This window comes from Mustela putorius, unplaced genomic scaffold (genome assembly GCF_011764305.1).
Source record: "Mustela putorius furo isolate JIRA1106 unplaced genomic scaffold, ASM1176430v1.1 tig00000129_pilon_pilon_pilon, whole genome shotgun sequence".
In the NCBI taxonomy this organism is placed as follows: domain Eukaryota; kingdom Metazoa; phylum Chordata; class Mammalia; order Carnivora; family Mustelidae; genus Mustela; species Mustela putorius.
This window is the reverse complement of record NW_025421290.1, coordinates 26,656,091-26,682,046: the sequence shown is the minus strand read 5'-3', so window position 1 is coordinate 26,682,046 and position 25,956 is coordinate 26,656,091. Positions and strand designations below refer to the sequence as shown.

At 43.2% G+C, this 25,956-nt stretch overlaps 3 protein-coding genes across 7 annotated transcripts in view; 2 read left to right on the top strand and 1 right to left on the bottom strand.

Annotated features, from left to right (window-relative positions):
- The window catches only part of SPATA7 (spermatogenesis associated 7), a 40,591-nt gene extending 35,364 nt beyond the window's left edge, over window positions 1-5,227 (top strand). For all 3 annotated transcript variants that reach the window (XM_004739105.3, XM_013057853.2, XM_013057849.2), the window contains 3 exons: window positions 233-310; window positions 4,185-4,242; window positions 4,509-5,227. In XM_004739105.3, coding sequence (XP_004739162.2) covers window positions 233-310; window positions 4,185-4,242; window positions 4,509-5,078 — 706 coding nt within the window. In that variant the 3' untranslated portion in view covers window positions 5,079-5,227. The remainder of the gene's footprint in view (window positions 1-232; window positions 311-4,184; window positions 4,243-4,508) is intronic.
- A 5,150-nt stretch (window positions 5,228-10,377) lies between these two features.
- LOC123390495 lies at window positions 10,378-15,346 on the top strand. Its single transcript, XM_045074584.1, has 3 exons — window positions 10,378-10,460; window positions 10,624-11,397; window positions 15,235-15,346. The coding sequence occupies exons 1-2, from the start codon at window positions 10,378-10,380 to the stop codon at window positions 11,375-11,377; spliced, it is 837 nt and encodes a 278-aa protein (XP_044930519.1). The 3' UTR covers window positions 11,378-11,397; window positions 15,235-15,346.
- Window positions 15,347-15,600: 254 nt separating this feature from the next.
- PTPN21 (protein tyrosine phosphatase non-receptor type 21) overlaps window positions 15,601-25,956 on the bottom strand; it is a 74,062-nt gene continuing 63,706 nt past the window's right edge. For all 3 annotated transcript variants that reach the window (XM_045071536.1, XM_004739102.3, XM_004739103.3), the window contains exons 14-19: window positions 24,949-25,086; window positions 23,770-23,991; window positions 20,702-20,830; window positions 20,283-20,517; window positions 19,543-19,703; window positions 15,601-19,325 (exon numbers count right to left, since the gene is read on the bottom strand). In XM_045071536.1, coding sequence (XP_044927471.1) covers window positions 19,197-19,325; window positions 19,543-19,703; window positions 20,283-20,517; window positions 20,702-20,830; window positions 23,770-23,991; window positions 24,949-25,086 — 1,014 coding nt within the window. In that variant the 3' untranslated portion in view covers window positions 15,601-19,196. The remainder of the gene's footprint in view (window positions 19,326-19,542; window positions 19,704-20,282; window positions 20,518-20,701; window positions 20,831-23,769; window positions 23,992-24,948; window positions 25,087-25,956) is intronic.

Here is a 25,956-nt window from a genome sequence, read left to right as displayed (position 1 = left end):
TCCATATCTACGAAATTTTACTTTATTAGGGAACATTTTCTCCTCTTTAAATAAATTTATCTGCATATTTTAAGAATATAGACAGTTTTTTAATAACATTTCTCTTAATGAGCAATAACAGTATATTTGTCATAGTAATGGTAGATATTTCTCATTAGGTACTCATATTTCCTCTAGTTTTCAAAGTAAGTAGGAAATAATTTTTATGCTGTGTACTGCTTTGTTTTCACAGTGAAGAAGAACTGTTATATCTGAGTTTCATTGAAGATGTAACAGATGAAATTTTGAAACTTGGTTTATTTTCAAACAGGTTAGTTTTTTTAAGTTCTATTATGGTAGTTGAATAGTATATTAAATACTCTTCCTTATCATGTTAATTCCTTTAAGTTAGTTCCACATACTAGGAAATGAAAAATTATGTTGCTTTCTTGTAAGGGGAGGGTGAACATTTTTTTTTTTAATGAATTTTGCTGGAGGATTTATTTTACTAAGAATAACATTTTTCCCATTAATCTTTTTTTGTTAATTATTTTTATTAGCATATAATGTATTATTTGCCCCAGGGGTACAGATCTGTGAATCATCAGGCTTACACACTTAATTTTTTTTTTTAAGATTTATTTATTTATTTGAGAGAGAGAGCATGCAAGTGCGGGGAAGGGTAGAGGGAGAGAGAGACAAGCGGACTTCTTACTGAGCACAGAGCTTGATGCAGGGCTCAATCTCACAACCCTGAGACTGTCACCTGAACCGAAATCAAAAGTCAGATGCTTAACTGAATGAGTCACCCAGGCGCCCCTTAGGGGACATAGTCTTATCATTGATAGCAAATTATAAAGAATGTTTAATTCTTACCATATAAGGCAAATTCACAATTTGAGGGAGTTACAGAAAAGAATAGAGATTTTATTCACTTAAATACTGTTATTTCTCTAAGATGCAGAGATCAGATTGGTGGTTGTCAGTGGTAGGGGGTAGGCAAAAGGTAAAAGTAGTCAAAAGGTAAAACTCCCAGTTATAAAATAAATAACTCATGGGGATATAATGTATAGCATGGCGACTACAGTTAATAGTACTACTGGGTTGGGCGTCTTGGTGGCTCAGACTTTGAGTATCTGCATTCAGCTCAGGTCATGACCCCAGGGTCCTGGGATGGAGGCCCACATCAGGCTCTCTGCTCAGCAGGAAGCGTACTTCTCCCTCTCCCACCCCGCCCTGCTTGTGTTCCCTCTCTGTCTCTCTCTGCCAAATAAATAAAATCTTAAAAAAAAAAAGTACTACTGAGTTGCATATTGGAAAGTACTTTGTGAGAGAGTAGATCTTAAAAGTGCTCACTACAAGAAAAAAATTATATAGCTGTGTGGTGATGGATATTAACTAGACTTACTTTGTTGATTATTTTACAATATGAACAAATATTGAACCATGTTGTATACCTTACACTAATATAATATATGTCAGTCATACCTGAATTTAAAAAATTGATCACAGGGGCGCCTCAGAATAAACTGTTGAATATTTACAAGATGCCGTCAGTTGGGCATCTTACTCTTGGTTTCAGCTTAAGTTGCATTCTCAGTGTTGTGGAATCAAGCCTTGTATCAGGCTCCCCACCCGGCATGGAGTGTGCGTGAGATTCCGTCTCTTCCCCTCCAGCTCATGCCCTCTCTCTCTCTCTCTAAAAATAAAATAATCTTTTTTTCTAAATCTATCACAAAAAAAGAAAAGAAGAAAATGAGGGATGCCTGGGTGGTTCAATCAGTTAAGCATCTGCCTTTGGCTCAGGTTATTATCCCAGGGTCCTGGGATTGAGTCCTGCATTGGGCTCCTTGCTCAGGAGGAAGCCTGCTTCCCCCTCTGCTACTCCCCCTGCTTGTGCTCACTCTCTCTGACAAATATATAAAATATTTTTTTAAAAAAGAGAGAGAGAGAGGAAAGAATAAAATGATATCCATATTTGAAAGAAAGATGTGAAACTCTTTTTATTCATAGGTAATGTTGTCATCCATGTAAAGATCCCACAGAGTCTACAAAAAAAAAATTATGCAAAAAAAAACCCCACTTTATCTCTTAGTTATAATAGGCTAGTGAATCAAATTTTTGTTTCTCTGCAAAGATCCATCATCTCATTTTACTATTTGAAACTTGTCAGGAGAATCAAGGCAGGCATGTCTGGTACAACTGTCACTAGTAAAGTGAGAACCAATTAAAAGCTAGGTTTATACATTGTAAGTGAAATGGAAAGTTTACAAAACCAGGTTAGGTATTTGTATATCTTAAGGAAACCATGTGGTCCTGAATCAGCTTGAACATTATCTAAAGTTCACTGGACACCAAGGCCCACTTAATGTCATGTGTTATGGAATGCCATTATTTATACTACATGCTTTCCCTGTTGTAATATGTCAAGTACATTTCTAATGAATTATTCTACTCTTAAGTGGATTTTTAATTAAACATTTGTATTATTGCTATAAAAAAAGATATACTAAAAAGACCCAAGTTTTTTTTAATAATAATTGTTTACTACTTTTGGTTAAAAATGTTTTTGTAATGGCTGTAGAGTTTCAAATTTGCAAGACGAAAAAGTTCGATTCATCACAACAAAAATATTAAGATCCCAACTGTAAACCAAAAAGTAAAACACATGTGAAATATGTAAGTCTGACAATTCACCGACCTATACCACTGGGGCAAATAATACATTATATGTTAATAAAAGAAAAAAGTAAAGCACAAGTTAGAAGCAAAAATAAAAACAAAAAACATTTGCATAGAACATGTGTTTATTGCAGAAAAAACTTAAATTTTTCTTTTAGATTATAAGGCTATTTATTACAGCATTTATTATAAGTCACCAAAAAAAATGGAACCAACCCATATGTCGAATAGTAAAGGTTGAATAAATTGTTGAATATTTACAAGAGCAAGTTCTATTCAGGATGTTTTAGAAGTGAATAAATTGTTGAATATTTACAAGAGCAAGTTCTATTCAGGATGTTTTAGAAGTGAATTCATTTATACAGAAAAATTTCAAAATACATGGTTGATAAGAAAAAAAAACAACTAAGTAACCAAATAGTATGTATTGTTTTTAGTTCTTTTAAAAAATTGCTAAGTTGGGGCAAGCTGGGTGGCCCAGTTGGTTAAGCATCTGACTCTTGGTTTTAGCGCAGGTCATGATCTTATGGATCATGAGATCAAGCCCCGTGTCAGGCTCCCCATTCAGCAGAAAGTCTGCTTGAGATTCTCTCTCTCCCTCTGCTTCTGCCCCTACCCTCCCACTGTGTACACTCACTCTCTCTTCTCTCTCTCTCTAAAACAAATATATAAATATTTTTTAAAAATTGCTAACTAAAGTAGAACTACTAAATCTAAAATTGGCTCACTTCATTGATAAATAACAAATGGTAACAAAGGAGTTGTTTTCGATAAAGGTATTGAAACATTCATGTGATAATAAGACAAGCCTAGTTGAAAAAATAATTTCTCTTGAGCCAGACACATCTGGGTTAAATTCTCTTAATGACCTGTGACCTTAGGGGAAAGGAGTCATCGTCTTAGAGGATTTTCTCATCTTTAAAATGATCTTTACAATACCTTTCTCTCCAAATATTGATCATGATTAGAGGTATAATGATTGTGTGTCTAGCACAAATGTCTAGCCCTTACTGGTACTTAATAAGTGACAGCTTTTAGGTTATTATGTGGATTTACCATCAATCGAACTTTTTTTCAAATATTATTGAGGAAGCATTATAAAATAACTCTTTATAAGAGAATTTCCTGTAGGGTTTGGTTTGGGGGGGTGTGTATGTGAAAGAGAAGGAGAGGGAGAGGCTTTTGGTGTTTGCATATGTGTGTGAGAGGAAAAAAAAGAATGCTTTTGGAATGTGGCAGGGGTATTATTGGACCTCATTTAAAATATTTTCACAGAAATGTAAGTGGTATATAATGTTTCAGAAACAATGGCATCTGTTATAAAACTTAAACAAAAAAGCCATACTAGCTCCCAAATTGAAGAACTTGACAGAATAGGGAAGGATTCGTGTTTAGCTTTGGAAAGAAAAGGAAGAATCTAAAAAATATTTTCCAACCTTTAGTAGTTTTGTTGTTGCATGGCTATTTTGTATTTAGTTGCTTTTCTGATTTTGAGACACTAACATTTCTATTTATCATTTTAGGTTTTTAGAACGCCTTTTTGAGCGACACATAAAACAAAATAAACATCATTTGGAGGAGGTTTGTCTTTCTTTAGACATTCATTAGAAAAAATTCTAACATGGAAAGAATTTTAAAGCTTTTCCACAGCCTCAAAGAATGCATTAAAGCAGATGCTTTTTTTTCCTTGCACCTTTTGTGTGTATGAGGGCAGTTGCGGGGGGGTGGGGGGATGCGGTGAAAGAAATGTTAATCTTGCTGAGATGAGCAGCACTGCAGACAAAAGTAATTCAGTTTGACTAGCTTATTAATTAATGTAATTATTCTGGTCTTGTCTTTAATCCTAGGAAAAAATGCGCCATCTGCTGCATATCCTGAAGATGGACTTAGGCTGCACATCCAGAGAAAACTCAGTAAAGCTGGACGATATTGATATGCTGAATTTACTTGATTTTGAACAGGCTGAGAATTCAGAAGAAGATGAAGATAAAAGCAAACATGATACCACAATTCAACAGGAACGTCAAGAATATCAAAAAGCTTTGGATATGTTATTGTCTATACCAAAAGATGAGAATGAGAGACTCTCTTCACCAAATGAATTTTTCCTGCCCATCTATAAATCAAAGTGCTCAGAAGGGGTTATAATTCAGCAAGTGAATGATGAAACAAATCCTGGACCTTCAGTTTGGGATGACAAAAATCCAAGTGTCTCTGACAACTTAGCAGACCAGGAGACTTCTGTGAATGTCATTGAAGGGGATAGTGACACTGAAAAGGTGGAGACTTCGAATGAATTATGTTGTCTTAGCACAGAACTCTCCCCGGCTCTTCAATTTCACAGTATCCAAGAGACCAACAGTCATGACATGGAAGGGCCAACTCTTAAAATCATGGAAATGAGCATTGAGGACTGACCTTTGGATGTTTGATCTTCATTAATAAATATCCCAAGTGGCCAGTAATTCAATATTCCTTTTCCTCTGTTTTATTCTTTCATATATTAAGATTTCTGTATTTGCTTTCTATGCTCTATAATAAATTACCTTAAATTAGCAGCTTAAAACTATACACATGTATTATTTATCCTATAATTTCTGTGTGTTAAGAGTTCTGGGTATAACTTAGATGGGTCTGGTCTGGGTCTCAAACCTACAAGCCAAGTGTTACTTGGGGATATGATCTCATCTGGAGGCTTGACTGGGGCAAGAATCTGCTTCCAAACTCTTTTCAGGTTGTTGGCAGAATTCCTTTCTCTTTGGCTAGTGAGATATTATATAACAATCACAGGAATGACTTTCCATCACCTTTGCTACCTTCTTTTAGTTACAACCAAGTCACAGGTCCTGCCCACACTTAATGAGTGGAGATATTATACAAGGAAGGGTATGAATGCCAGAAGGTGAGAATCACAGGGTCGTCCTAGGATCTATTGGCCACGATTTCTAAAATTGCTCTTCAGGGGAAAATAGTTTACCCAAACATAAGTGATTTTGTATGCAATGGGAAATGATTTATGACCTGGCATGGATCTTGAAACATTAAGCTTTATCTGTAGTATCTTTAAAGAATATATATTTTTTTAATTTATTCATTTGATAGAGATCACAAGTAGGCAGAGAAAGAGGGGGAAGCAGGCTCCCCACTGAGCAGGGAGCCCAATGTGGGGCTCGATGTGGGGCTCGATCCCAGGACCCTGGGATCATGACCTGAGCCAAAGGCAGAGGCTTAATCCACTGAGCCACCCAGGTGCCCCTATCATATCTTTAATTTCTTCTTTCTCACTTCTGTGCAGTATCTGAAGTTTCAAGGCCTTCCTAGTTACCAGTGAGCTAGGGCAGACTGTCAGCTTTCTGAAAAATTGTCCCTTCTTACAAATGGATAAGGAAGACGTGGTCCATATACACTCTGGAGTATTATGCCTCCACCAGAAAGGATGAATACCCAACTTGTGTAGCAACATGGACGGGATTGGAAGAGATTATGCCGAGTGAAATAAGCAGAAAGAGTCAATTATCATATAGCATGGAGGACAAGGGGAGATGAAGTGGAGAAGGGAGTTGAGGGAAATTGGAAGGGGAGGTGAACCATGAGAGACTACAGACTCTGAAAAAACAATCAGGGTTTTGAAGGGGCAGGACGTGGGAGGTTGGGGGAACCAGGTGGTGGGTATTAGAGAGGGCACAGATTTCATGGAGCACTGGGTGTGGTGCAAAAATAATGAATACTGTTATGCTGAAAATAAATAAAACAAATACACATTAAAAAATTGTCCCTTCTTGGGATGCCTGGGTGGCTCAGTTGGTTAAGCAGCTGCCTTCAGCTCAGATCATCATCCCAGCGTCATGGGATCGAGTCCCACATCGGGCTCCTTGTTCCACAGGGAGCCTGCTTCTCCCTCTGACTCTGCCTGCCACTCTGTCTGCCTGTGCTTGCTCTCACTCGCTCTCTCTCTCTGACAAATAAATAAATAAAATCTTTAAAAAAAAAAATTGTCCCTTCTTAATGAGGGCAACATTCTATCAACCCAGTTTGATAATCTCCTCTTGCCCTTGTAGTTCATGAGTGGGATTTTTCTATTAAGATATGTCTCAGAAGGGCATCTGGGTGGCTCAGTTGGTTAAGTAACTGCCTTCAGCCCAGGCCATGATCCCAGAGTCCTGGGATCAAGTCCCATATCGGGCTCCCCCTACTCTGCAGGGAGCCTACTTCTGGAGGCTCCCTCTGCCTGCCACTGCTTGTGCTCTCTATCTCTGTCAAATAAAATCCTTTAAAAATATATGTCTCAGAAGACTTAGCGCTATTGATGTTTTCAGCTGGTTATAATAATGTAATTGACTAATTGAGTCCCAGTTTCATGCCTAGGGACTATGAAGAATATACAGATGAAACAAAATAATGATAACCCAGATGTTCTAGAAACTTTGCAATGGCACCCAAGTATCCCAGTCTTCAACTCAGGCTTTTATCATCCCCGGCCCACACCAGGGTTTTCACAAAGGTAGCGTATACCACTGCAGGTATTAGAGATGATTTCTGGTCAAATATAGGTGACAGATCTGTCTCACTCATGGGAAGATGACTGGCACCACTGTGTTCAGGATTCAGGCTCAGGAACAACTCTAAAGTATAATATGGTGGGGCTGAGCATCCAGCCTACTCCTCCCCCAGTGTCTTAGGCCCCAAGTCACCCTGCTGCAGCCCTTTCTCAGCCCCTCCTATTCCTCAGCTCCCAAATGTGGAATTCTCCGCTCTAACTTTTTGAGCAACTCCTGCCTTTTCCATCCTACAATCCTCTTCAACCTCCTAAAAGATCCTCAACCCTATGCTTGGCTCCCAGCCCGGGTCTCCCCATCAGTCATCCTTCACCCCATCTTTTCGTGGGCCCCATCCTTCTCTCAGCCCCCAGGGCTCCTTTTTTCAGTCCCAACCTCACTCTTCCACAAAGCCCTTGCCCCATTATCCATGCAACTGCCTCAGTCTCTCTGCGCTGGCTCCAAGTTTCCTCCCTTTCCTGGAGCAGCCATCTTGCTTACGGCATTCTCAGTAACTGGCTTCTTGCTGGTTCTCCACCCTTTGGGCCCAGCCTCAGATCCGCCACTGCCTGCTTTGCCATGTCTGCCTTCTCCAACCTCCACCCCAGGGTACAGCTTTTTGTCTCCAGGACCATGACCCACCCTCATTTTTATATCTTTTAGGGTACTTTGTTGTTGTTGTCACTGTCCTCAGGATTCCCTTTAAAATTCAAGCTTAGATGTGTTGGTTTAAAGAAATATCAAATATAAAATTCAAGCTTAGATGTGTTGGTTCTTGATTCTGGCAAAGTTGTGCAAAGGTGGGAAGTGAATGTTGGGAAACACTGGCTTAGGGTGTTCCAGCAGCATCTCAGTTTCTCCCTCTCCTCTACCCCTTCCCACAGCATCCTCCACTCTGCTCTCTGGAGGAGTGATGAGTGAGCCTTTGAGACAGACTGCCTGAACTTGATCCTTTTGAGCTGGGACCAGCAGCTGGGTTACCAGCCTCTCTGGGTGGCAAGGAACTTAAAAAGCCTTCACTGCTGGGCTCTAAGAACTAAATAGGTTGTGTGTGAATTAAATATTCACAGCTGCTATTCTAACACCATGTCACCACTCTGTTCAAAAACAAAAACCTTTGGGATGCCTGGGTGGCTCAGTTGGTTAAGCCACTGCCTTTGGCTCAGGTCCTGATCCCAGAGTCCTAGGATTGAGTCCCGCATCGGGCTCCTTGTCCAGCAGGGAGCCTGCTTCTCTCTCTGCCTCTGTCTGCCACACTGCCTGCTTGTGCTCTCTCTCTGACAAATAAATAAATAAAAAATTTTTAAAAACCTTTGAGAGTTTCCTCTTACTGACAAAGTCCAGGTCCCTTTGCATTTTTTTATCAAGTCATGTTTTCCTTCCCAGTTCATCTCTAGCCATCCAACCCCCAAGCATCCTAAGTGTCTAGCACTTCGAATTTTACTTGTTCCTTAAGCATGGCAGAGGTTCCCCCACTCCATACCCCTGCCCACCTCCCCTTCGTACTTGCTAACAGCTCAGATTATCATTTCCCCTGTGCTGCCCTCTTGGGCCTTCGCCAACAGCCCAGACTGTAACATCATGAGACCTTATCTGATTGCTCCAACATTTGTCCCACTTGCTCTGGGATCCGGCATCACTCAGATCCATAATATGAATTACAATATTGTTTATGTGCCTAGTTTCTCTCCTGTCTAGACTATGGGCTTCTTAAGATGAAAGACTTATTTCTCAGGCACCTGGGTGGCTCTGTGGGTTAAGCCTCTGCCTCCGACTCAGGTATGATCTCAGGGGCCTGGGATCAAGCCCCACATCGGGCTGTCTGCTTGGCAGGGAGCCTGCTTCCCCCCCACCCCATTCTCTGCCTGCTTGTGATCTCTCTCTCTCAAATAAATAAAATTTTAAAAAAAATTAAAAAGAAAAAAGAGGAAAGACTTATTTCTCTTTGGATTCCAGGTCATTGTCTGCTTGAGAATGAATGTATTTGTTCACGGAGGGAGACAGTTGAAGCTAGAGGAGAGACTTAGGCACAGGCGACTTTAGCGGGAAACAGGACAGACTTTTCCTGTCTTTATAGGAAGGACAAATCACCCACGGAAGGGAGAATGTAGCAAATTGCTAAATTACAAGAAAATTTCCTCATTTGCTCACGTTTTACATGGTGTAAAACATAAATTAGCATCTTCCTGAGATTTTTCTTCTAAAACTCACAGGTGTGTGTGTGTGTGTGTGTGTGTGTGTGTGTGTTGTTGTTGTTGTTGTTGTTGTTGTTGTTGTTTCCCAGTGAAGCCAATCAGCAAAGATCAGAACAGCTTTTACAGGGCAAGACAATTTGCCAAGTGGATCGGTTAGCTTCAAGGTTGCCTATCAATTTTTAATTTGCCCTGGGCCCTGGTTTAATTTGGCCTAGATGATCCAAAGATTTTAGTTTTCTTTTTTTTTTCTTCAGATTTTATTTATTTGAGCGAGAGAAGGAGAGAATGAGCAAGAGAGCATGAGCAGGGGAGCAGCAGGGGGAGAGGGAGAAGCAGGCTCCCTGGTGAGTGGGGGGGGGGCGGAGAATGCCAACAGGACCCTGGGATCATGACCTGAGTCAAAGGCAGACGCCCAACCAACCGTGCCACCCAGGCACCCCAAGATTTTAGTTTTAATATACCAAAGTTAGCCTTGTCTTACTTCCTCGGGGCTTTAGAAAATATCATTGAGGTAACGAAGATCGGAGTAGCTGGTTGCCCTTCACGTGCTGCCACCGCGCTGTGGGAGGCACCTGCTGGGCCCATCACACTGCGGTGATAGAGGATGCCACCTAATCAGCGGCTTTCCCAGACCTTTTAAAAGCAGCAGATAGGGGCGCCTGGGTGGCTCAGTCTGTTAAGCATCTGCCTTCAGCTCAGGTCATGACCCCAGAGTTCTAGGATCGAGTACTGCGTCGGGCTTCTAGGTCAGAGAGGAGCCTGCTTCTCCCTCCCCCTCTCCCTGCTCTTCCCCCTACTTGTGCTCTCTTTGTCAAATAAAAAAAATCTTTATAAATAAATAAATAAAAGCGGCAGACGGACCTCTAATGGCCCAGCCCCAAAGAACAAATCCATGCTTCATCTATACGCGAGGAAGAGGAGAGTTGAATTGACCTAAGGGACGTTCTGCTCCAAAACCAACCTTTGCCTCAGGAATTGCGTCTGGGATGAGCATCCAGGTTAGCAGACGGCGGCGCCGCCCAGCTGCCCTGCAAGCGCGGCTGCCCGACGGCGCTGGTTCCGCGAACACGTTCGGGTCACGGAGCTGACCTCCCGGCTCCGCCGACAGGACGAATACACTCTTGCGCGGGCTTTCCTTTGCCGCTGTAACAAGTTGCCGCGCACTTAGGGACTTAAAGAAAGCCTTATTACTGTTCCGGAAGTCAGACGCCCTAAAATCCAAATCGCGCTAGGGCTGCCCTCTTGCAGGCTCTGGGGGAGACCGTGGCCTCGGCTTCTCCGGCTTCTAGAGGCCGCCCGCGACCGTTCCCCCTGCGGCCGCCTCCTTCATGGGGGTCAGCTGGGCAGCACCTTCAAGTCTCCCCCCACCTCGGCTTCCATCAGCCGGTCTGCTCCGGAGCAGGAGCCTTCCTGCCTCCCTCGGGGCCCCTTGAGGTTCATTTGCGCCGCCCCACCCCGGACCCAGCACACAGTCCCCACCTCGAGACCTGTCATTTGGCCGCAAAGCCCCCTCTGGCCGTGCGAGGGGACGGTCACACTTGGCTGTGGAAGGAATCCCAACTTGAGATCTCCGTGGGACACCTGGGGCTTTTTAAGCGACTTAGGCGGTGGTTCTCCCGCGGGAAGGCACGTCAGAATCGCCCGGAGAACCGGTGGAGGCCGATGTCCGGGCCTCCAGCCCGCCGGCTCCGGATGGCCCCGGAGAGTCTGAATTTCTACCAAGTTTCCAGGGCCGCTGCTGCTGGTCTAGAAGAAGCCTCGCCAAAAAATGAGGCGACCACTTGGCGACAAAAAGCTCCCTGCGGGGCTGGGGGTGGGAGGAGCTCCGTCGGCCCGCTGGGAAGTGCGTCGGCGATGCTGGTCCGGGAAGGACACCGAATGGTTCCGCCGGTGTCCTCGTTAGTGAAGCGGCCTGTTTGTCCTGATGCACTCCAACGTCTACACAGCCCGTCACCGCGGAGATGCCTGACGTCCGGCAACGACTAGAAGAAACACCCGATGGTTCGGTACATTATTTAAAATAATCTGGGGTGGTGTGGGGGGCGCCTGGGTGGCTCAGTGGGTTAAAGCCTCTGCCTTGGGCTCAGGTCATGATCCCAGGGTCCTGGGATCGAGCCCCGCTCAACAGGGAGCCTGCCTCCCCCCCCCCCCCACCCCGCCCGCCCAACCTGCCTCTCTGCCTACTTGTGATCCCTCTCTCTGTCAAATAAATAAAAGATTAAAAAAATCTTTAAAATAATCTGGGGCACCTGAGTGATTTGGTTGGTTAAACACCTGCCTTCAGCTCAGGTCACGGTCTCGGGGGTCCTGGGATGGAGCCCCTCTTTGAGCTCCTTGCTCAGCGGGGAGCCTGCTTCTCCCTCCGCCTCCACGCCCCCTTCCCCCCGCTCTTGCTCTCTCGCCGTCAAATGAATGAATAAAATATTTTAAAATAAATGAATTAGGGGCGCCTGGGTGGCTCAGTGGGTTAAAGCCTCTGCCTTCGGCTCGGGTCATGATTCCAGGGTCCTGGGATCGAGTCCCGCATCCGGCTCTCTGCTCTGTGGAGAGCCTGCTTCCTCCTCTCTCTCTGCCTGCCTCTCTGCCTACTTGTGATCTCTGTCAAATGAATAAATAAAATGTTTAAAAAATAAAATAAAATAAAATAAATGAATTAAAATTAATACTAAAATAATCCAGCTAATCCAGCAGAGGGGATGCTGGGCAGCTGAGCTGGTTAACCAAAATTAAACTTTTGATTTCAGCTCAGCTCGTGATGAGATCGGGCTGTATGCTAGGTGTGGGGCTCTGCTTAACATTTTCTCTCTCCCTCTCCCTCCTCCCCTGTGTGCCTGCATTATGTACACACTCTAAAAAGTAATTAAATAGTATAAATAAAGAATAATCCAGAGGGAAATGGGACTAATTATATGCTTCCATGCAATAAGATCTAGAGTGAAAAAAAACACAAGCAAAATAGCTTTAATTGTACTAATACATAATGAATTACAGCTTCAATATTTATTTTCATGGCAAAAACTAATACATTCATTTCACATATATTACAGTCATTCAAACTTTTTTGCCCACTAAAAATAAACAATTTTACAAACCAATGATGGTTTAAAAGAATTAAGTTCTTCTGCTTATACATTTTTACATTAATCTCCAGATAGCACTTAAAATTGCTTTTTTTAAAAATTGCTTTTTAAACTATAAAATAATACTAGACAATTCTTTATACTAGCATGTTGAAAAGTTAGAATTCCCAGTGTATTGTTTGAATTATAGGGCCGTTTTCTAAGAAAATGTATTTCATATAAATTTTCTCCAAATTTTGGGTTTATTAGATCTGTTAAATCATATTAACTTCTGTTGGAATTTTTACTTAAATCGGCTTGCTATCTAGATTTTTTTTTAAAGATTTTATTTATTTACTTGACACAGAGTGAGAGAGGGATCCCAATTAGGCAGAGAGGCAGGTGGGGGTGGGGGTGAGAAGCAGGCTCCCTGCTGAGCCGAGAGCCCGATGTGGGGCTGGATCCCAGGACCCTGAGATCATGACCTGAGCCCAAGGCAGAGGCTTAACCCACTGAGCCACCCAGGCACCCCTAGATGTTTATTTTTAAATGATGCTCTGCTAAATTCACTATGGGTAGGGTTTAGATTGCTTCAGTTTTTAACCAGATCATACAATTCAGAAATATACAAATTTCTGATTCGTTACATTGTAATTCTTCATCTGAGCCAAACTGCATCTTTATATCTCAGAATATTTCCTCCAGTTAAGCACAATAGAATGAAACATTGAGGTGTTTTCATAGGAAAATATTTAACATTTCCATGATAAAAATCTGTTTTATATCATAATGTAAAAAATTACATGAAAATACAGTAAAATATATATATATATATTCCAATGGCCCAGTGCCAATCAATCTGTTGAGTAAGTATCCGAGCTTTTAAAGAGGCTTGATAAACTAACGAATATTTTTATTTTCCCCCTCATTTTGCATTGCTTAGAAATTGCATATACTTATAATTGTGTAATAGCTCAATTCTATGAGAAATTAAGCTACTTACTCAAATATAGAATTGAGAAACTCTAATATGAAGGCGTCCAAGCTGATAGTAACAGAAAAGTTTCAAAAGCACTAAAAGTCATCCTTGCACAGTTAACTACTGCTTCAATTTCTCTGTCCTGCCATAAAAACCAGACTATGCAAATAAAACCCATTAGAACTCTTCTGGTCTAAAAGTTGTTGCAAATTCTAGTATCTTTTCTGTTTGTGTTTGTTTTCTTTCATCTCTTAACTTCAGAGGGTTAACCTGAGTTTTGTACTATTTTTAACACTGTCGTAAAAAAATCTGTTCTGGAAATAAATTTGTCACTCACCTCTGGAGAGTATTTACTTCTTCAAGCCACTTGGGCTTAACCAGTATTTGCACTAGACTTATTCCAGTAAACCACAAAACCATTAGATCCTTATGAGATAATTAACTCTAAGATCAAACTACATTTTGAAAAATAACACGACAGAATAAAGAAAAAGATCTTGTCTCGGTGGCCCATTAACTGCAAGTGATTTCTAATAAACTTCTAGGACGGTCTCCTAGTACTGATCATATATGACTTATGACATTTGCATTCTTCTAAAAAAATGAGTGACTGAGCTTCTATCCCTCATTCATTTGTTCAGATTTTCTCAGCTGATGAACGAGCAGGTTGAAACAGAAAGCCAGTTGTCATTAACTCTGTACTAGTCCGGTCAACCTACCCCCCAAATCAAGGTCAGATTCGTGTTCTGGTTAACACAGATAACCCCACCTTCTGAATTTCTTTGGCACAGACCTGCTCCTAAGAGTGAATACTGTATATTTTCTCCTACAAGTTTTTGAGTGTGACTTTAAAACACACACGCACACTTAAATGTCCATAGTGTGGACATTTGACAACTTAAGAGTACTGATATTTTCACACAGGTAAAACACCAAGCAACTCAGTTAAAATTGTAGCTTTATTACAGTGGCATTGTTTACTGCTATAGCGAGTTTGGGGACACGGAATTATAGATTCAAAGCCAGAGAATTTGGGAGATTTTTTTTTTTTTAAGATTTTATTTATTTGACAGAGGGACAAAGAGCACAAGTAGGCTGAGAGACAGGCAGAGAGGGAGGCAGGCTCCCTGCAGAGCAGAGAGTACTATGTGATATGGGCTCCATTCCAGGACTCTGGGATCATGACCTGAGCTGAAGGCAGAGGATTTAACCCACTGAACCACCCAGGCACCCCAGGTTTTGGAGATTTTAACTGTCTTTTTATATCATGCGCCACAAAATGGCTTAATGGAAACTAAAGAATAATGATCAAGACTTATACAGCTAGTTATTTTCAAAAATTAACATCCATATTTTTAGTTCCATGGTTAGAAATTCAAAGACAATTACTCCTTTCTTGTCATCCATCTGTATTTATTGATACTATTGAAGCGTAATTTACAGTAAGTAGTCACTATCCCTTAACCCATCAACATATTGGGAGAAGTTTAGGTTTACTCTAGATTTTTGAGAACTATTTTAATTTCTTAAGTATGTGGGGCAATGTAAACATTTCTGGAGACAGGCTGTGTGGCCAGACCCTACGTAATGTACATGTGACCTACATACCCTTTGCGTGGGAACATTTGCTTGGAACTGATGCCTCCTCAGCCTGGTGCTGCAGACCTTGAACTTCCTTCGTGGCCCATCCTCTGCTTCCCATTTGTTGCCAGGGACAGGAAAGGGAGGGTATTTAGGGGGCAACAGGAAGGGCAGGCAAGTGCAGTGCCAATTCACCCTCCCTCACCCCCGGCCTGCTTTCACAGGTGGCATGCCCGCTCATTTCATCCCACGTCCCGGTCCATTCCTGTCCTTCATGAGCCATTCAAGCTTCTGTAAGCGTGGTGGATGTTCCCTTCTGTGGAGTTCTCTAAGCAAACGCTGTTGTACCTGGCCAGCCCCTTGCTGAGGCTTGAGTCCCTACCACCAGACAGAGAATTCGTTCTCGCATCTCACCACCAGGGTGCAGCAGGGAGAAAATTTGCTCTGTGTTTTTCAGAGCTCCGGGTTTTGACGATTTGGTTCTACACCAAACAAGCTTTGGGAGGACAAATCAGGTGAGTTAACACCCACTTGGGCTACTGTTTACAAGGGGAAATATCACTGTTTTTCTCAATAATTCCACACACATCTGAATTTTTAGAGCATAATTTTTATTTGGGAACTGCCTGTAATATATGGAAAACTATGCCACTTTAACCGCCCGAGGACTCCTTCAACTGTTGCCTAAAATCCTTTATCCACTCATCCCCAACACATGCAAACTTCAAACAACTGGGCTTTCTGATTTTTCCTCATTTCTCTATAATTGTAGATACTGGAACGGAGCCCTTACCTAGATGAATTTGAAAAACTCATGTTTCGAGAAATGTTTTTCCAGACAAATTCCTAATGTACCTATTCCTCTATTTTTGAAATATCTCTCACCTCAATAATGAGTCCCCTCCAATTTAGGGTTCTTTTTTAAATAAACTTTTAACTGGAAAAAAGACAGTTCTAGCTTGTTCCACATGAAATCTTGCTGGGAAACAAGTTCCCTAAATTTATATCCCAAAGAGCTCCTTTAAAATGTCCAGTTTCAGGGGCACCTGGCTGGCTCAGTGGGGGGAGCATGTGACTCCAGATCTCGGGGTCGTGAGTTTGAGCCCCATGTTGGGGGCAGAGATTGCTTAAAATGAATAACTAAATTAAAACTTAAAAAGTCAGATCTTAAAAACAATTTACAATAAACAGTAATTCTTGCTTCCATTTGTTCATGCAAATTTCCAACCCGCTCCTACGGTGCCGCTGACCTCCAATTGCACATTTTAAAACGTGAGGTTTTATATTATATATATGTAATATATACATATATATTTTCTTAATGTTGTGAATATTAACATATCAACCCATCCTGAAGGGGCTGTTTTCTTCTGACGACGAAAGCTTCACAGAAAAGTTGGCCTGCCTGCTGTCCTCACTCAGTCCTCCACCCTGACACATACTCCTCCTCTGCGTTTTTGCCTAGACCTTCCTCTTTCTGGAAGCTTCCAAGGAAGCATAAGTCCGTCCACCTTCTGTTTTAATTCTGCCAAAGGGTCTTAAAGGCTAAATACTAGGGTTTTCAGAATACTTCACAGCAAGTATTCCATAGGAAAGTAAGTAATAATGATTGCACTTGACATTCCTAAGGAGTACTTTCTGTGCTCAAAACTCTCAGCTAGAATATGTCCTCAAAAGACCCCACTCATCAGGAAGACTGATACAGAGATGCCAAAATCAATCCATTGGAAAACACTGGCTTGTAACCTACTTTTTGTGAAAATGTACATTTTGGTAATTTTGCTATGAAATTTAGAATCTCAAGAAACTAAGAGATACTGGGACAGCAAAGCACTACGTAAGTTTGGCAGAAAGCAACATCCTCGGTTCAGATGTGGCAAACCTATGAAGCCTAAACGTACAGTTTGTTCTTGAAGATCACATTATTTCAAAGTCCAGTAATGTCGATTTTTATTCAGAAATACTTCCATATTCACTAACTGAAAAAGTTTAAATATTCACAAGGGTCAAACATGCAACATTTTAAGAGTGACATTTAAATACTGTAAATAAGCCCTCAGAAGTAATCTACTTGTAATTATTACAACTGGAACACAAATATACCATATATTACTCTTTAGATTTTTGTTTTACCGTATGTTCTTGTCAATGGGACACTTCAAAATGTTTAAACTTGACAGAATAGTATTTCTTAAAAAAACGTACCATGGAGGAAAAAAAAAACAACACTGAAAATACTCCCATCCTTTACACGATGTGGAGATGGGAAATATGATCATAAAAACCTCTCATCTCATTCCTCCAGAAGCTCTTTCTCAGTATTTACACTTGGGTCCACTGTTATTTAAACCTGACTCTTAAAACAATTTCAGGTTAAAATTAACATTTTATCCCAAAGTGAGCAGTGTGCCCACTTCCAGTATTCGTTTTCACTACTGTCTCCTGAATTACCCACTTAAGCGCTGGTTTCTGGGTAACCCAGAGACAGGCCAATCCACACTGTATGAAGCAAATCCTGTCTCACAGTGGACAACACACAGTCAGTGGTCACGTTCAACTGTGAGTGAAACTGCTTTCAGAGTGAACTTGGAGATCAGAACCATCCCTAGGACACTGTCATTAGGGGAACAGCCCCAGATGTGGCATTTTGGAAGCTCTGCATTTTAGAGAAGCAACCTCAAAAGGAAAAATGAGATGGTTCCTCAGTGAAACATACCCATTAAGTCCTTATACTCAAGTCCCTCTGTGACAAGGCCATCCTAGCCCCGACCAAAGGCCACCTTCTCCATCTCTAGCTCAGCCATCAGGATGTGATCGATGGAGGGAGGAGGAACCGAGAAGCTAACACTGACCTCAGCGGTGAAGTTAGGGGCTCGGGAAACTAAAACCCCAGCATCTCTTGACTAAAACAGCAATCTATGGGAGCCACAAGTAGTCTGGGCTGTAGTTTTGGGAACTGAGGTGAAACTATTACTAACTCTTCCCTTCTTTCAGTCAGCAGATAAAACCTCTTCCAGGCTTCTTTTAATGATAAAATAAAACTGACTTTCTTTATCAAAAAAGAACAGAAGTTCAGGTGTAAGAATTCCAAGGAAACAGTGAGTCACAGAGAGTGACCTGAACTTCCCGGCAGGTACCTACCCACCGCCCAGCCCCCACTCTCCACCCCAGCCTCTCAGGGGGAGCAGAGTTAATACTGCACTTCTGTCAAAGGCATCTCACGCCTGCCGTCCCGCAATTACACCGCACTTACCCTGCCCTGACCACCCACGTATGCTTAGCCCTTCTCACATCCAAACACTTCTGGATACCCACTGTTAGCGTCTCATCTATCAAGAAACACATTAAAATTCAGATTTGTCTTTAACAACAAAGTGCTTAAAACCAACCTAGGCAACTGTCTTTCACTTCAGTTTCAACCAGTCAGATCAAACTGGTTTAGGTTTACAAATAATACTGAAAAAAATAGTGACTCTGAGTATTGTCTTACATTTCCAATAATGTGCCTTCATTCCCGACTTTCTCTTACAGTAATGGGTTCATTTCAGTACCTTAATGAGTTGAACTCTTGTTTGCAAAATAGAGAAGGTACAAATATATAGAATATTCTAGAATAAAAAATTTTCTGAATATAAAAATGCTTTCTATGTTTCAAAATAACACTTTTAGATTCTTCTTGTAATTTTAGGTTTGGTAACTAAACTGTTAAAGTTTTTAAAAAAATAACAAGAGATAGAATGGTTTTAAATACAAACTTACATGGGAACTATTCACACCTGTGGACCATCCCCGTAGAAAGTTTCTCACCAAAAAGCCCCAAATACTTTAATCATAAAATAAAATTCCAAGACATCCAAGCTAGAAATTGATGCACCTTCCTGACTGCCAGAGTTGCCCTGCACAGCTTCAGTACAACAGAGAACTATCTGGAAAACCACCTCCACAAAGTATGCAAGCGCTGCCAATCGGACAGACGCAAGCGGGCAAGGCCCCAAAGACCACGTCCTCTTCCGTCAGCCCTTCCCCAGCCCTGGGCTCTGCAGGTCTCCCTCCGGGTACCGTTGTCCAGGCGCCGTCAAGGTGCCACTCGTGGCCCAGCCTGGCAGCCGCGGGGAGGTCTGAGTCAGGCGCTCCCGTCAGCTGTCAGCGTGTCGCCCCATCAGTCCCCGTCCTGAGCTGTGGGAGCTCAGATGAGCCTGGAGCTCTTGAGGAACTGAATGAGGACGCGGTACACGAACGTGTACTGGCACAGCGTCTGCACCATCATCATCCTCTGCTGCCTCAGCATGTCCAGCCCCCTCGGGATGTCCAGCACCTGGAAGGAGAGACAACCATGAGCGGATGCAGGCCCCCACAGAGACAGGAGCAGTCCTAGCAGAAGTCTGGTCAAGACCCACACACTGTCCCAGCCCAGCGCCTTCTAGAAGAAGCCTCTGGGGAACATGCTCCAAGAGCACTGGTAGGCCACTAAGCCCCTTTCTTCCACAGCCTTGTGCCCAGCCCGCTTCTCCCCCGACCAAGGACATACATACCTCATTGTGTTCCAGGCAGGCGATCATGATCTCGGACAGAATGACGACGCCAGTCCTTCCCACCCCAGCACTGCAGTGGACCAGCAACGGAGGGTTGGGGCTCTTTGGTTCACTGGTACTATTTGTATGACGTCGAACAGACTGGATCTCCTCAAGGTATGCTATGAAATATCAGTGGAACAGAGAAATAGGCTAGGATTAACGCCCATCAAACTGACAGTTTTCAGATTATCATCACTGATTGGAAGGACTCTGGATAAAGAACACCAGGTGCCAGTTAACCAGCCCCAACAGCTAACTGACAGTGTGACCATGGGCGAGTCACTGCCTCTGCCCCACTACAAAATGTGATGGAGGAGACAGTCTCTGAAAGTCCTTCTATTCACCACCAAATCATACTCTAAAAACTTTTCTCTGATAAGCTTCCTCTAAACACTTGAAGCCTTTACTTTAAAGCTAGTCCAGGGCTCCCAGGGGACTCAGCATGTTGAGCATCTGCCCCTGGCTAGGGTTGTGATCCCAGGGTCCTGGATGGAGCCCAGCCAGGAGCCTGCTTCTGCCTCTGCCACTAGCCCCCAGCTCGTGCTCTCCCTCTCAAATAAACAAATGAAATCTTTAAAAAAATAATAAAATAAAGCAAGTCCAAAGCTTCTATTAGCCATCTAAAGGAAATACTTGAGGAGTGATGTCTTGCTCCATGCACACGACCAGAGCGGAGGCTGTGCCGGGTAGACACTTACATAAAAATCCCTTGATGTCCTCAGGACAGCCGTGCTCAGGCCAGTCCGTGTACTGGAGATGCCAGACCGTCCTCTCCTGTCCCGTGAGCAGGTGCTTCATCTTCAGGCCCGTGGTAGCGTAGCAGCCAGAGTCAGTGCGGAAGCGAGTGGTGATCTTAAATCTCCCGTAGGTGACGGTGTTATGCCGGGAACCCAGCCGAGGCCAGTACCTGAAGCTCTTCTCCCTCCCGCCCTCCTGTGAAGGACACGGGCGGTCAGAAGCCAAGAGCAGCCCAGCCGCAGGCACCCCCTCATACAGACTGCGCACCTGAGAAGCAGGACGGCAACCTGGCCTGCCTCCTGCGGTAAAGTTCGGGGCCCCATCATCGAAGAAACTGTTCTCAGGCAGAGAAAATCAACAACGGGACGGGAGCACTCACCTCTTCCACAGTCACCATTGCTATGATGGCGACTCCCTGTTCCCACACCATCTGCCAAAAATCCTGACAGGTATTCTGCAGCGGCCCCTGTGTGGCAATATAATCCCACTCAATTCCACTGACAGAGACCTGAAATTAGAAAACGGGTTTTAAAAAACTAATGTGTGGGGCGCCTGCATGGCTCAGTCGGTTAAGCGGCCGACTCTTGGTTTCGGCTCAGGTCGTGATCTCAGGGTCGTGGGATCGAGCCCCATGTTGGGGGCCACAGCCAGTGGGGAGTCGGCCTGGGATTCTCGCTCTCTCCCTCTGCCCCTCCTCTCCCGCTCTCTCTAAATAAATCTTTAAATATTAATTAATGTGTATGCATATATGAATGTATGCGTATTTGTTTATGGTAGTACTAAAAGGTGTGCTGAATTACTCAGAATAAAGGTGTAGCTCTTACTCTTTTTCTCTGTTAATACAATTCCTATTACTACCTGTTTATAAACTTACATACTGTGAATGCACATGATATGTATGTGACCTGGGACAATATGCTTAACCTCTTGCCTCTCTGCTCTCATCTGCAAAATAAAAATGCCATGTGCCTGCATAGGACCACTGGCAGAATTAAATGAGTCAATGTATCTGATCTGGTGCCTGCGCATAATAGGTTCTCAATACATAGCTCTTACTGCTGCTGATATAAAAATATCCACATCACAGTATCCTAAAGTACAAATAGTTTCCCCTCATGAAGTACTAAACATTGGGAAAACTAGTAACAATTAAGTCAAAACTGAGGTTAAAAAAAAAAATGAGGTTAAATACCAGATTTCTAGGACAGAAAAAAAATATTCCTGCTTAAAGTGGTCTCGCCTCTGAACTTCTGAGTCTAGATACGCCCCCCCCCCCCCCCCCCCCCCCCCCCCCCCCCCCCCCCCCCCCCCCGCCAATGATACTAAGTTACCACCGGAGCCCGCACCTCCTTGAGAACCGGCTGGGTCTGTAGCCAGGAGAGCTGGTTAAAGGCCACGCCCACTGACATTCGAGACCACAGCGGGGCTTCCCAAGGGCCCTGCGCGCGGCTCGGCCCACAGCCACACTCACGGCTGCCCCGCTGGAGTCCTGGCTAGACCCCCTCACTGAGGGCGGGCTCCAGCCAGCAAGGGGTTGGGGTCTGTGGCCCAAGGGGCAGGAGTCAGTGCTTTATTCCGAGGAAAGCACGAGGAGGCCCCGCGCTGGTTAAGTGGCAGACCCTGGAGTTCGGAGGCTCAGCTGCCTACCCCCGCCTTCAGCTGGCTCCTGAAGATTCTGCAATACCTACATAGGAGGAGGACTTTCTTCAGTACTCACCCATCCCGTCATGAGACGCTGGATGAGTTACTGCACAGAAATGCTCAGCTTTTAAATTAATTATACCTACATCAACAAGCGCACGTGCTTATTCCCTGATACCACCAAGGGCAAAGGCTTTAGCAGGCCGACCGCCTGGTCCCTGAAAGCCTCAAGCGTGAACCTGCACTCATCAAATATCACTTGCACGCAAAATAAAATGTGGGAAAGAAGAAAAATTCCTGACGTGGATACTTCCTCATTGACTCCCAGTAAGAAAACGTCTCCTTCCCCAAATAAAAGCACGTGATCTCCAGCCAGCACAAACAAAAGGGACAAAACCCTGCTTTCCTCGTGGCCCAGCTGGGAATTATCACTTCCCATCCCTTTTATTTTTTAAGATTTTATTTATTTATTTCACAGAGAGAGAGATCACAAGTAGGCAGAGAGACAGGCAGAGAGAGAGGGAAGCAGGCTCCCCGCTGAGCAGAGAGCCTGATGTGGGGCTCAATCCCAGAACCCTGGATCATGACCTGAGCCGAAGGCAGAGGCTTTAACCTGCTGAGCCACCGAGGCACCCCCATCATCACTTTCCCCATCTTAATGGGTGGAACATTACCCCAGTTAAATGGCATAACACTGACTCTAGGGAAAAAGTGCACTGCTTCTTCAAAGGACAAATAATCTTGAAAAGTGATCACAGGGAAAAAGCAAAAATAACAGATGTCACTGTTTTTGTTTTTTGTTTTAAATATTATTTATTTGTTTGTTTGTTTGCTTTGTTTTGTTTTTTAAAGATTTTATTTATTTGACAGATAGAAATCACAAGTAGGCAGAGAGGCAGGCAGAGAGAGGAAGAAGCAGACTCCCCGCAGAGCAGAGAGCCCAATGTGGGGCTCGATCCCAGGGTCCTGGGATCATGACCTCAGCTGAAGGCAGAGGCTTTAACCCACTGAGCCACCCAGGTGCCCGTTTTTTTATTTTTTTGACAGACAGAGATCACAAGTAGGCAGAGAGACAGGAAGAGAGGGGGTGGGAAGAAGCAGGCTCCTCGCTGAGCAGAGAGCCCGATGCGGGGCTCGATCCCAGGACCCTGAGATCATGACCTGAGCCGAAGGCAGAGGCTTTAACTCACTGAGCCACCCAGGTGCCTCCAGATGTCACTGTTTTAAGAGCTTTGGTGACCACCATTAAAAAACCCAGACAGGGCACCTGAGTGGCTCAGCAGGTTCAGCTTCCCACTCTTGGTCTGAGCTCAGGTCAGGATCTCAGGGTTGTGAGACCGGGCTCTGTGCTAAACTGGGAGTCTGATGGACCCTCTTCTTCTCCCTCAGCCCCTCCCCGGCTCTCTCTCTAAAATAAACAATCCCAGACACCTTTGTCACAGAGAGTCAGTGCAGGTATGTGATAACAGAAAACTAGCAATTCTGCCACTCTGGAGAGAATTTATGAGCCAGATGAGATCTTCAGATTTAGAAGAACAAAGGCCTAAGGTCAGGCCAAGGAGGCCTCTCTGAGTCCCGGCCACTGTGTCAGAGGCAGAGGGGCTTAGCACTTGGGAGAGAACACAGCTTTGGCTCTGTTGGTAAACATTTCCTATCCAGCCAGGTTGTACAGATTTCCCAGTTTATAACGTGATTTGTCACAATGGCTCCAACTAGGCTGTTCTTAGAATACAGATGTGAACACAGTTATTCCTGTAAGTGAAATGGCAACTTCACAGCCCTCACTGTCCTGCCCGCTCCTCTCACCTTAATATGGGACGCGTTGATGTAGCCAGTGTTGTTTTCTTTAGTTGGGACAAGCTCCACTCTGGCATCGTCGTAGGGAAGGACATCTTGGAATCGATTTCTTTCTGCGTTTTCAGGGAGTCGTGCTGTTGAGCACTCCCCGTCAACTAACCGTTTTTTAAGAATTTTTTCATACTCTGTGAACACCATTCCCTGTTCTAACCGCTGTTCCAGAATTTTACACTGTAAAATGGAACACATGGGATAATATGAGTATCGTCACCTGTCCAAGCTGCATTCCGAAGGCACATCTGAAATCTTGTTTTCACTTCAAGTTTAGAAATTATCTAGTATTGAAAACTCTAGATGAAATCAAAGCTAAATTTTTAACAAGCCATAATGGGAAGAGGTCAAGTAACAAAACCACGTTGTTGGTGAGATGCAGAAGGCAGAGTTCTGTTTAAAGGTGAAAACTGGCTGACAATAATTTGAATTCATTTTCTCTAAGTCTGTGGTCGGTTTTGTGACTCCTAAGGAAGAGAAAGTTCTCCCGGAGAAGAGTAAATCCTAGAGCAGGAGAATCAATTCCAACTTCTATGAACAAATGCTTCAATTTTCTCATCTGTGGTATAGAAAAACTGAAAAATGTGGGAAATTGTAAGCAAATTAATTTTTACTTAGCATTAATTCTTGCTTGTCTGATTTTGATATAGTAAAACCAAATAGCAAATATATGTTGGTCACAAAGAAAGTCATGAAAAATTCAGTAACTGTTGACTCCTAAGATAAATTTTCGAGACAATGAAAGCAGGCAATGTGTGCTCCCCTTCCCGGGTGTACTCGTATGGACCGGCCCTATAGCTCAGGGGTTAGAGCACTGGTCTTGTACTCATATGGCCCTGCAGAATTCCTCTCACTTAAAGCCATCAGAAATCAAGACTGCTATGGATGACCAGAAGAAGGTAAAGAACAGTAAGAACAGTCAGGAACAAACAAAAAATCAACATTTACTTCAAAATGATCTATTAACATATTAGACTTGCCCCAATTTTGACATCCAGATTATAAAATACTTAACACTCTCTTATGATAATTAGATGTATTAGAAAATTCATTAAAAGGTGAAGAAGGCATTTTTGTAGCATCCAATGGACTGTCGCAGAGAAAGCACACTGCTCGGTCCATACATCTGGTACATACCCTCTCGTCATTGGTGGCTCTGGCAGGCACTTCCTTTCCTTCATCAGGCAGAGGCAGTCGAGATAGGGAAAGTCCATTTAGGGCAGCCAATTTGAGAGGACCAATTTTTTTTGCATCTACCCGGCTCTTTTTCATTCCCTATAAAAATATTTACATGTATATATGACATATACACAAATACAGCTCCCTTGAAAAGAAACTTCTGTGGACTGAAGACTGGAAACAAGCGGAAGGAGTGGAGTGTTCTTCTTCACCAACCACCACAGGAGAGATTACACTCCACACACACATTTGTTTAACAAACACTGGGAGGAAGACATTCCTTTCAAGGCCAAAGCCCTGATAAGTCTTGCAGATAGAGAAGATTTTGAATGCAATTCGGTTCAAGTCTCTGTTGTAATATTAGAGAGGTGAGGCTTCAGGCAGACAGCATTCCTTCACAGAACTCCCAAATTTCAAAACATGACACGCACACAAAAATCAGTGGCAGTCCACAAAAAGGGTTTTTAAAGCAACTGCATGATTACAATAGGCTGTTTTTGTTTTTGCTTTTTTTTTTTTTTTTTTTTTTTTTTAAGATATAAACTAGTTCTTTAAATCATTCTGAAAAAATTAAATGTTTTCTGGGGTCACTTTCCCAACATTCTGTTGCGGACTGGGGTGACCTGGATTGGATAACTACATCTCAAAACTGCCACATTTTTAACAGGGAAAAGACAACAGGACTGATATCTCCAAAGTGACACCAGAAGACAATACAGGACAGTCTCCTAACATGACTATTGAAGTAATGATCTTTCTCTCTACAGCAGACAAGCCCAAGGTGGCGAAGTCTCCTCGGCCATTCTACACCTCCTTGGAAGCCTTACTCACTATGACAGCAGCCCCCTTGTTTGATAGCAATGGTTTTCTCAGTTCCGTCTCCCAAATGAAACCAGCTTTACTCCAGCCCTACCTGCCTGGGAGGGAGAGGCTGAAAGGTTGCTGCCTAGGCTACGATGTCATTCA

Excerpts from the sequence above, each read along its gene's own strand:
- LOC123390495 (XM_045074584.1), top strand. The coding sequence starts at position 10,378 with ATGAGCATCCAGGTTAGCAGACGGCGGCGCCGCCCAGCTGCCCTGCAA. Across the intron at positions 10,461-10,623 it reads GGCGCTGGTTCCGCGAACAC|GGCTGCCCTCTTGCAGGCTC; the intron begins GTTCGGGTCACG and ends AAATCGCGCTAG.